Source organism: Pecten maximus, chromosome 18 (genome assembly GCF_902652985.1).
Source record: "Pecten maximus chromosome 18, xPecMax1.1, whole genome shotgun sequence".
In the NCBI taxonomy this organism is placed as follows: domain Eukaryota; kingdom Metazoa; phylum Mollusca; class Bivalvia; order Pectinida; family Pectinidae; genus Pecten; species Pecten maximus.
Genome location: NC_047032.1, coordinates 30,685,185 through 30,697,387, shown reverse-complemented (window position 1 = coordinate 30,697,387; position 12,203 = coordinate 30,685,185). Strand labels below are relative to the sequence as shown.

Sequence of the window (12,203 nt, the reverse complement as noted above, 5' to 3'; positions counted from 1 at the left end):
ATCTATTCTCAAGTACACAATGGGCCTTTTTATATAAAATTAGACAATTAAGTGTCTGTTTGTAATATGTTGAAAACAATCGGCAATAAAAGAAACTCATTTCATATTAGTAGTAAGCATTGCTATTAGTATCGGAATCGACAGAAATTACAGATATGCTAGAACTTTGGACAGGGGAAATCACGTATGAGTATACAGATGTACACGTATGTGTTCTTTACTGAAACAGACAAAAAAAAAAAAAAAAAAAAAATTGTGAAGAAAGCGTAAGCTCAGAAATACATACAGCATGACTGCACAACTCGTGCAGTGTTGTAAACCATTCACTTACCATTGCGTCATATCCTAGAAAGTTTGCGAAGAGACCTGTAATGGCACCCCCGAAATAGTTGAACCAGACGGTTCCTTGGAACATATCCCCTCCATCCAGTAATATAGTGTTAGGTACGGACGCTCGGAACTCCTCGATCTTTGTCTTCAGACGGACAATTCCTCCGTAACAGTTGTCACCCGAACAACTTCCACTGTATGTATTAGTCTCTTCATATCTCGCGTGGAAGTCGTTTGTGTGTAACACCGTTAGGTCGAACGCGGATGACAGACTGACACTGACGAGGAGGTAGACTAACACGTGATGCGTGTAAACGGACACACGACATTTCAATCCTAATGTGTTGGTCAACATCTTCGTACTTCAGTTATATAGCAGAAACAGTTCAAAACAGGAATATAATTTCTCACAGCTTTGGACACTAACTCCACAATGACACTGTTTACCTAGACCGAATCGAATCCTGGAAAGCGAAGCTATTTAGAAGAATATATAAAACTTTAAAACATAAACAAAGTATGCTGTATGATCAGCTATGGCTCCGTGTCAAGTGAATGCAAACTCAATATAATAAAGATATTTCTGCATGAATTACATGGATTTCTCAGGTAACTAACACCCAGGTAAAACCTGTTATGTGCGTCACAGTGGGACATCACGTGATACAAAAATGATAACTACACCATTGAACAAGTAATACAGTGCAACGAAAAGACATGAAACACGTCTATATTTAACCTGGTTTTTGACGTGTTGATGTGGACGTCACCATTTTTTTCCGTTTAGTGCATCATTATGGTAGCAATCAACAGACTATACTACAGAAGCCAATATATACAGGTAATGTGACACTATAAAACACAACATACTTGATTTACATATGTTTACTTAAAGGGTTTTAGACACAACAAGAAATATCTTTAAAAAAGATAAACGGCATAGTTTTAATGGTGGTGGTTATAATGAAAAAAAATACTGGTGAAATAAATTAACGAACTACGATGTAATTAATAAATGCGCAGTTTCAGCACGGACAACAAAATTATATCAGTTTGAATCATTTTTGGTGATAATATGACTGCAAATGTGTCATTTGAATACATGCATCCACTTATTCAGCTTGCATTCAATTCAAAATGGACATCACAGTAAAAACGTTGCAATTTTCACTGAATGTACGCGTTTTGTTCCTTTCCAGTAATGTTTCTGTGCTGTTCCCTATGTCCAGCTTGACCACTCAATTTAGTTGGGAATCCCCCTCTAAATTTAGCGCGGAAATTATTTTTAGATCATTACGTGACTGTTTTGAAATCGTGGCAACACAAACACACGATAGTTTACAAGGCGATATCTATATTCCATCTGGGTTAGTTGGATAACGATATTATACACAGTAGTTTAAATGTTAAATAACACGTTCTGTAAATATTATTTATGTGTAAATAAATGTAAACACTGTTCATATAGTATAGTGACAGTAGCAATGTACTGGTACAGACTGTATTTGTGTAAATATTGCCTATGACCTAATATCAAACAATCAAGCAGAATACGAGCGGCGTCCGTATTACTGCTGTTTTCATGTTTGAACTGTTACAATCTATTGTACTGCTTCCCAAGTTTAATTCTAGGATTGTGTTTGACCCATTTTCCTATTATTCTCTTCATTGCGGAAGCTGTTATAGTTTTCAACCGCAGTCGATTCACGTTGGAAGCCATTTTTGTTTCCGTACTGTATATGTCACAACATTTGCATATTCAGAGTGATAACCTTTTAATAATTGATGTTTTTATGTATATACATCATCAAATTAGAATGGTCATTGTTCAGAAGGTTATTTTTTTTTAAAGATATACCCAATAATATGATAAAAAATACAAAATAGATATTGGTTTACCGTGAGGTCCCTTTAACTTTGTTTCGTTTTTAACTGTATATCTGCATTTTGCATTGACCGCTACATGATACAAATAAATAACAAAGTTTTACAAAAAACGAAATGTTTTGATTTTGTTGGAAACGGCAATACGTACTTGAATAGCTTTACGTCACATGTATGAGTTTACCAGAACAGATTCTCGTAGAAAATATTCATAACAAGAAATGCAGTAATTTGAGCTAATTGTCAAAATGTTCGTGATTACAAAATATTAGTCGCTAGAGATAACTCCTGTAACGGCAAAATTGTGCCGATTATTAGGGCACATCTGGGAAACAAAGTCGTGGCGCCCAGGGAAGGCTCGATGATATGAAAAAATCGATCAAGAGAACAAAGCTGTTCCACATCCACGGTAATGGTTCTAGAGAACATATTATTGGTCATGAAACGATTCCGGGTGGGGAGAGTTCGTTTTTTTTTTTTTTTACAGTTTGCCAAAGTTTCGTTCCTATATAAGATATCTTATATAAGACTAGACCTAAAATTTACGATATATCGTGTATAAGATATCTCATATCTATATATATAAATATATACATATATATATTTCTCGATAAAGGAGCGGATTGCACCGAAAATTTGACAGCACCATTTTGTCTACACTGTTGGAATGACTTCTTTGTCCTTTATAAAATTTTAAGTAATTCGGATCCTTAAAATATATTATACAAATACAGACTTTGGTTGAGGGCAATCCATGGTTTTACGGACCTGACCTGGGCAATTTCCACTGAGGCCGTCAGATCCGTAAAACCACGGATTGCCCTAAACTAAAGTCTGCATTTACTTTATTATACGATTTCTACTGATTTGTCATATAAATAAAAAACATGAATAAAATGATTCATTTCATGAATAAAACGAAAGTTCATGTTAAAAATAAAGAATAAAAGTACCATTTTACGTTCCAGTAATTGTACATTTTGATGGAAGTCCATTTTTATATTTGAAAAAAATATTTATTACATTTTTGCCAGTGAAATATATAGAGGATATTGAATGGTTTCCCATTTAATATAACATATATTTCACGAGTATGACAGAATATCGATATTTTCACGAGTGCGAAGCACGAGTGAAAAATATCGAGATATTCTGTCATACGAGTGAAACATATGTTATATTTAACGGAAAACCCTTAAATTTTCTTTTTATTGCATTTCATAAACTTAAAAACAAAATAAAAAACATCGAAAAATTAATAGTGTCAAAAAGTGCGGGAATCAGTAATGACGTCATCTATTTGTGACGTTACTCCACGTCAACTTGACGGCGCCATTTTGAAAGGAATGATCAACACAATACAATAAGTTTTCTGCTGTTGTAGGAGAATCTGTTTATGACTAGCTAACGTCAAGTGAGTATTTTGTCAAAGACTAGTCTGAAAATTTAAGAAATACAGCAAAATAACCAATTTATCTATCTGCGGTTCGACTTGAAAAACCGGCAAGTTTCAACGAGGTGAATACAAAGGTACGCTTTCATTGGTCAATAACGGAAAACTTATATTTTCACTGCAAAATCTTATATTTTCACTGCCCATCGCTGCAGTGAAAATGTAAGTTTTATTAGGTCGATAAATTTCTATATTTCACTGGCAAAAATGCAATAAAGAGAATTGTAATATGACTTGAGTGTTTGCTTTATTCTCATTGGCCCACTTCATGTTTTCCTCTCCAGCACCTGTTTGTGAGTAGACCTGTTCGTGCTAAAAATAACTCGACTGGGAAATTCCCTTCACATTGCCGACCGGTTCGTGCTATTTTTAGCACGAACAGGTCTGCAATCTTTGCTTCCCTGTTGTCCAATCGCGCAACGCGTTAGTTTTGACAACGGCCAATCAGAATGCTTGATACAAATGATCGTTTGGAACCACTTTGTTTACAATATGGCAGACGGTCAACCCACAGAACGCTTTGCTACAATAAACGAAGAAGAACTTAATGATCTATTGAAAAAAAAAGATGCAAAGAACACACGCAAGAACACTGCTGTCGCTGCGAAATTATTTAGGCAATATTTGGGTGCCAAAGGTCAGTCAACGGACTTCGAACATTATAGTAAATTAATAATTAATTGTTATTCATTTGTTTTATTTGGTCATATTACAAAGCAGTTATTGCATTTTGTTTTCGGTGTACACGAGACTATACGGACCTGGGTAAGAGTTTGTTCACCTCGGCCTTCGGCCTCGATGAACAAACTCTTGCCCAGGTCCGTATAGTCTCGTGTACACCTCAACAAAATGCAATAATTGTATATTATCTAACTAAGAAAGCTTATATTTTCACTGCAATGATATATGACAAAAATATCAGGCAAAACAGCAACGACAGCAATATAGGCCCTACGTCTGAGGACTAACCGATAACTGAGCGCTAACACATGGGTAAGTAAATATATGAGACCTTCCGGAAGATAACTTCCCGGAATCCTCGGAACCATACATAAAATGCAATGCTGTGTCACAACATTCATCCCTGTTAACTAAGATTGTGATAAGTTATAAAGACAAGAAGTCAGCATAAATTCAATACAATAAAACTACTGGTCAAGTATATATGCACTCTGAGAAGGTTAGTGAAAATACAGAGGTGACCAGAGCAGATGATAAATAGCAACATGAGAATTGTTTTAAAGAACGTATTGAAAAACTATGATTCATCACAGCTAAACCCTTCATATACTTCACTCTTCGTCCAGGGCTAAAAAGCTAGTCCAAGTAATGTTGTCAAACCCGTATATATGCTTGTTCTCAAACTTGAACTTCATCACAATACTTGTATCTAAATTATACATTTGCAAATGTTAACTAAGACATTCGATTTTCTAAAACCGGGACTATGTACAACAAGTTCCAAAAACAATGTTTTTGAAACTGAGTACACGGTTATTTAGCATTGTAACCGATTACACTTGGGGTACTGCGGGAAAATATGGAATTAGCATGTATGGATGTAGCGGAGTGGCTGGTAGATGTAATTGATAAGTGTACATATTGAGGTGGCGATGAAAGTAGATGAGGCGAAATGCCCGACTCACCTTGATGTGGGATATATGGCGGCGGTAGTAAGGAAAGGAGGCGGCTCTAGAATTTTGGTCAACATATGACATTCATTGGCTTCCTTGATAAGGAGAATGATGCTGCTGATGAGGATGATTTGGATGGTTTTGCCGCTTATGACGACGATTACTCTGAGTTTGTTGTACATCATACAGGTTACTTGTTGGACGATGATCACTCTGAGTTTGTTGTACATCATACAGGTTACTTGTTGGACGATGATCACTCTGAGTTTGTTGTACATCATACAGGTTACTTGTTGGACGATGATCACTCTGAGTTTGTTGTACATCATACAGGTTACTTGTTGGACGATGATAACTCTGAGTTTGTTGTACATCATACAGGTTACTTGTTGGACGATGATAACTCTGAGTTTGTTGTACATCATACAGGTTACTTGTTGGACGATGATAACTCTGAGTTTGTTGTACATCATACAGGTTACTTGTTGGACGATGATAACTCTGAGTTTGTTGTACATCATACAGGTTACTTGTTGGACGATGATAACTCTCAGTTTATTGTACATCATACAGGTTACTTGTTGGACGATGATCACTCTGAGTTTGTTGTACATCAAACAGGTTTCTTGTTGGACGATGATAACTCTGAGTTTGTTGTACATCATACAGGTTTCTTGTTGGACGATGATCACTCTGAGTTTGTTGTACATCATACAGGTTACTTGTTGGACGATGATCACTCTGAGTTTGTTGTACATCATACAGGTTACTTGTTGGACGATGATCACTCTGAGTTTGTTGTACATCATACAGGTTACTTGTTGGACGATGATAACTCTGAGTTTGTTGTACATCATACAGGTTACTTGTTGGACGATGATCACTCTGAGTTTGTTGTACATCAAACAGGTTTCTTGTTGGACGATGATAACTGAGTTTGTTGTACATCATACAGGTTACTTGTTGGACGATGATAACTCTGAGTTTGTTGTACATCATACAGGTTACTTGTTGGACAATGATCACTCTGAGTTTGTTGTACATCATACAGGTTTCTTGTTGGACGATGATCACTCTGAGTTTGTTGTACATCATACAGGTTACTTGTTGGACGATGATCACTCCGAGTTTGTTGTACATCATACAGGTTACTTGTTGGACGATGATAACTCTGAGTTTGTTGTACATCATACAGGTTACTTGTTGGACGATGATCACTCTGAGTTTATTGTACATCAAACAGGTTTCTTGTTGGACGATGATAACTCTGAGTTTGTTGTACATCATACAGGTTACTTGTTGGACGATGATAACTCTGAGTTTGTTGTACATCATACAGGTTACTTGTTGGACAATGATCACTCTGAGTTTGTTGTACATCATACAGGTTTCTTGTTGGACGATGATCACTCTGAGTTTGTTGTACATCATACAGGTTACTTGTTGGACGATGATCACTCTGAGTTTGTTGTACATCAAACAGGTTTCTTGTTGGACGATGATAACTCTGAGTTTGTTGTACATCATACAGGTTACTTGTTGGACGATGATAACTCTGAGTTTGTTGTACATCATACAGGTTACTTGTTGAACAATGATCACTCTGAGTTTGTTGTACATCATACAGGTTTCTTGTTGGACGATGATCACTCTGAGTTTGTTGTACATCACACAGGTTACTTGTTGGACGATGATCACTCTGAGTTTGTTGTACATCATACAGGTTTCTTGTTGGACGATGATCACTCTGAGTTTGTTGTACATCATACAGGTTTAACTTTCTCCTAATATACAGTGTTTTCTCTCAAGTATCAGTAATTCAAAACTCTTTTATAAGATCTTCAATAAAACAGACACTGTTGCTACTGGCAAATCAAAATGGAATGAACAGCTCTTATTTGATGAAGGAGAATGGAGTAAAATATACAATATTCCACGTAAAGTAACAAAAAATACTTAACTTCAATGACTTCAATATCGCATATCTCATTATATTCTTACCACCAATTCCAATTTGTTTAAATATGGTATAGTAAATAGCCCTATGCGCACTTTCTGTAACTCTGAAAGAGAAACAATAATTCACTTGATGTGGGAATGCCAGGAAGTGCAAAATCTATTACAAAATTTTGAATCACTGGTAGATGCACTCTATATTCCTTTTGCAATAAATAAACAGTCTTTTCTTTTTGGACTCACAAACAATAGTATTAATGCAACAGTTGATAATATAGTAATTCTTATCATCGAACAATACATTTATAGAACGAGGTGTCTTAATAAATCCTTAAATGTCAACGCATTGGCCAACAACATGAAAGATTACTACAATACGCAGAAATTCAGATCGATTTTTTTCAAAGCAAAATTCACGAATACTTGGTGTAAATGGAAAAACTTTATTCGTCTTGATATTTAATAGCCAAAACTAATTCCTGACAGTTTACAAACACTAGTACTATTATATTCTTTTTGTAACTAAAGCTATGCCATTATGAATATTACTCCCCACATCTCTACCCTAAAGGAAACTCTTTTCATTTCTATCTCTCTACAGAAATAAATAATTTACTCTATGTACATGTATTCAAATTAACCGCAACTATTCTCCTTGTTTCTATCACTATTTTTTTCTTTCCTTCCTCCTCCCCTTCTTCCCTTCTCTTAAATATGTTATGTTTCAGTGTGAGAGTGGATATACTAGTATGTAAGCATGGGTGTATGGGTGTAAATGAAACAATAAATGAATATGAATATTGATACAATGAATAAGTTTTAAAATGTTGTATGTAAGGATATATGTGTGTATGTAGGAATATATGTATATGTACTCTATGAGTGAATGAGAATGCAATTGTAAAAAAGAGAATATTTTAACGATATAGCAAGACAGAAAATGGATAGGGATAAGTTGTCAGTAGATAAATAAGGGTCGCTTCAACTATACATTATACAAAATAAAAATCCGGTGAGTTCTGCTGCAATAGAAGAATTTACAAAACCAACTGATCAAAACGGGAATGATGTATATAAACTCGTTTGCATCTCTGTCTGGAAAATAAATACTGAAACGAGCTGTCATGTTCATGAATTTTATAAGAGTTGTCTTTCCTTGAACATATAGGTGAGTTGGTGGGATTCAGTATGTAATATGTTTATTTGCATTTGCCTAAGCGGCAATGTTTATGTTTGTAATGATGTAAGGGGCTAGGTTACCCATAAAGAGAAAAACAAGGTAGCAAGAAATGCACAAGTTTAAGCTGTTTCAATAAGAAGAAGAGCATGGTGTAAGTTTATATTAGTTGATTAACTTAAGTTCATGTTTCTCATAAATGTTAACTTGATATATAAATCAACAATATTAAAAGAAAGCTAACAAGTATCTTACAATATTCATGATCCACATGTATGTTCGCGGGCTTTTACGTCAAGTTCAGTATGGGTATAATTTCTGTTATTCATATGTCATTTATCAGTAATATAGTACATTATATTGTGTGAACGTGTTATGTTTAAGCAGTCTGTGCATGTTAAGATATGTTTTCGGTTTCATAGACCTATATGTATTTTGTATGTTGTAGTTTGTTTACCGTACGCACATGGCGGCATCGTCTAAGGGAAATAAAAGTAAAGAAAGTAAACGATGTACGGTTATCTGTCGGGAGCCAATAGTCTTCTAGAAATGCCTCAGAACACGAGCACTTATTGGTGAATGTGTTCTTGGTACTGCAGACGTAAATAACATACCTCCTTAGCTTTTGCGCCATTTATTTTGTCATAAAGAATAACAGGTAGAGAATCAAACGGCGACATTTTGTAACGATTTCTACCATGTGGCAGCTACACTAACTTAATAAAATGTTGTCGGACGGGATAGAACTACAAGTGTACCTGACCCGGCCTCTGTAGATAGTTATGTTGCATATGGATTTCATAACAACCAGAGAACACTTCACACGTGGCTATCAAGAAACGATAACAAAGATTTATCGAAATTATGACTGACATTTTGAGATATACTGTTGGAATAAATACACGAAAATTCCTAAAGGAAACTCATCCAAAAACATGTAGATTTCGTCAACTGTCAGATTGTGACATCGTACAGTTGTCATGAACTTAATGAATCAAGTTTGCCCTATGCTATACATGAGGTGTTGACATATGGTGATACGATTTCAGAAGCTTTAGATGCAGCTGTTTTAAACACTATTGTTCATGTACGCGTACCTCTAAAATACGATGGCCGATATCAGCCTGGAAAAAAGCGTTACTTAAGAGAAATTTGTACACAAAAACATGATATAGGCAATAACCTGTTACTATAAGGAAATTTTGCCCAAACACTCTTTTCTGTCAATGACAAAAATCTGTTACTAAAACAGATATTTGCCCAAACACTCTTTTCTGTTTTTTTGTCAGACTGATATCGGCCATCGTACCAAAAGGCTTCAAATTATCACTGTTTATAACAACTGGCTTTGATTTCTCGGAGTGACGAATTTTATATATAACACATCACTAAGCCGTTCGACTACTGCCCACGATCCGGTCCAAACTCAGGCTAACTTAGCCTTTTCCTTCACATTTTTGTCATAGTGTACTTTTGACGTTTTGCTGATAAAGCCATCGCTTTCCGTGCAGTACTGAATGATTGTTCAAGCTTGTTTACAAGTGTTCGGACATACTCTGAACTGTTAATACACTGAGTTTCACTGGAATCTTTTCCCATGGATATCTCAAGTGGGGCAGACATTTCCTCTCCAAAAACCATCCTATGTGGCGAAATTCCATAAGCCATTATAATTCCATCGATGTATTCATCCCAGTCGGTTTTTGTTTTCGCTAATGTACTTGGATAGCATTTCTTTTACAGTTCTGTTGAACCGTTCAACCATTCCATCAGCTCGAGGGTGATAAGGTGTTGTGCTTGTTTTATATATCCCAAGGAATTTACACAACTGTTTGAACAGCTTTCCCTCAAACTGAGATCCCTGATCGGTAAATATTTCCCTCGGACGTCTATACCGTTTTATCTATCCTCTGAACATAGCGTTCACGATTGTCTCAGCCTCTATATTAGGTACACAATAGGTTTTGGTATACATTGTAAAATAATCCGAGACCACAAGGAGATATGCGTTTCCCTCATCTGGTTTCGGAAATGGTCCTGTTATATCGGCCGCTATTCTTTTGAGTCGACTCCCCGTCATAAATGATTTCACAGGAAGTCGTTTTTTCGTAGATGGTTTCTTTCGCTCCTCGCAGATGTGGCACACTTTCACGTAATCCGTCACATATTGTCTCATTCCTGGCCATTAATACTTGCTAATTTTAGCTCGTTTCCATGTCCGAAAAATGCCTTGATGTCCTGAAACAGGCGAATCGTGTAGATACCGCATAACATGGTCTCGAAGGGATGTCGGTATACAAACTCTTAATCTTTCTTTCTCATCCGAATTGATCATTTCCCATATAGAACATTGTCTTGAAAACACTAGTAAACCCAATCTAGCGTACCAAAGCTTGCACTCATGGCTGTACGAGGATAAATGTTCAATATCTGTTTTTGTACAGTACCGCTATTTTCAAATGCTTTGATAAGCTTAATAATAGGTCCGATATGCTTATATTTTGCCTGAGCCACACTAATTTGTTTAAGTGTCAGTTTCTCCTCCGGTACGAGTTTTTGAATAGCCATAGGCGGCCTGTTAGGTATTCTACCACGTTTGACCTTTTTCTCTACCACAGGTTCAACAGTTTCAAATAAACCTGAGAGACATATCGCCCGGTTCACTGTCTTTATCACTCTCCTGTGTACCTCTTAGGACTTCAGTGGAGGATTCAACTGGACCATTAATATTGTACGCATAATCTAACGGTAATGTACACTGTTTACATGTAGCAGAGGGTAATCTCGATAACGCGTCCGCGTTAGCATGTTTTACCCCAGGTCGATGTTGAATTTTAAAATTGTACTCGCCGAGTTTCTGAATCCATCGACACACTTGACCGTCCGAATGTTTAAATCTATATACATGTAGCCATGTTAAAGATCCATGGTCTGTCCTTATCAGGAACTCACTACCCAAAAGATAATGTCTGAAGTATTTTGCAAAATACACTACGGCAAGCATCTTTCCTCCCTAGTAAGTGATCGGCTCGCGTACTTGATTACAACTTCGCGGCCATCTTGGATTTGTGACAACACAACACCGACAGCAAAGTTACTAGCATCCGTGTCTAGAATAAACATTCCACCTTCCATGTTAAGAATCGGAGCAGATATAAGCCGTCCTTTCAGTTCGTTGAATTCATCCATACAACCCCTCAGTCTATGAACATTTCCCCTTTCCTCGTGAGGTCATGAAGACATTTCGCTATTTGTGCTCAACCAAACACGAATTTTCGATAATTCGACGCAAGTTCTAGAAACGACTTCAACTCAGTAACATTAGTTGGAGCAGGCATCCCTTTAATTGCCGCAACTTTCAAAGGATCCGTCTCAATGCCATCCTGGGAAACCGCATTCCCTAGGAACTTCCCTGCAGAAGGAGTTGCATTTCTTTGCCATTAACTTTATGCAAAAATAAATACTGATTTAATTAAAAGCTAACCGGTAATAAGTATTTATATATCAGTGTATATACAAAAGCTGCCGTATCTATTCCCCGTGTTTAATGAAGAATTAAACAATCTGTGTAAGATAACATTGAGTTCTATACTTTTTTATCTGGGTAAAGCAAAGTCTTTCTTTCATAAAACACTGGACGAAGTCGGAGTGCATACAACCCAACATAAAAGTAATGTGCATGATAATTTTTTTTCTATTTATAGAAACATTATCTTTGACCTTTGACTTTCAAGCCCGAAGCTACATGTAGTATTCCAAGCAAATGCTT

At 36.2% G+C, this 12,203-nt stretch overlaps 3 protein-coding genes across 3 annotated transcripts in view; 2 read left to right on the top strand and 1 right to left on the bottom strand.

Annotated features, from left to right (window-relative positions):
- LOC117316900 (snake venom 5'-nucleotidase-like) overlaps positions 1-863 on the bottom strand; it is a 47,769-nt gene extending 46,906 nt beyond the window's left edge. Inside the window, exon 1 of the mRNA XM_033871681.1 lies at positions 332-863. Within this exon, the coding sequence (XP_033727572.1) occupies positions 332-685 (354 nt within the window). The 5' untranslated portion in view covers positions 686-863. The remainder of the gene's footprint in view (positions 1-331) is intronic.
- A 4,515-nt stretch (positions 864-5,378) lies between these two features.
- LOC117316366 lies at positions 5,379-6,181 on the top strand. The gene is made up of 2 exons (XM_033870907.1): positions 5,379-6,046; positions 6,163-6,181. Exons 1-2 carry the CDS (start codon positions 5,379-5,381, stop codon positions 6,179-6,181), a joined length of 687 nt encoding a protein of 228 aa, XP_033726798.1.
- Positions 6,182-6,225: 44 nt separating this feature from the next.
- LOC117316364 lies at positions 6,226-7,089 on the top strand. Its single transcript, XM_033870905.1, has one exon. The coding sequence runs from the start codon at positions 6,226-6,228 to the stop codon at positions 7,087-7,089; it is 864 nt and encodes a 287-aa protein (XP_033726796.1).
- Positions 7,090-12,203: the final 5,114 nt, after the last annotated feature.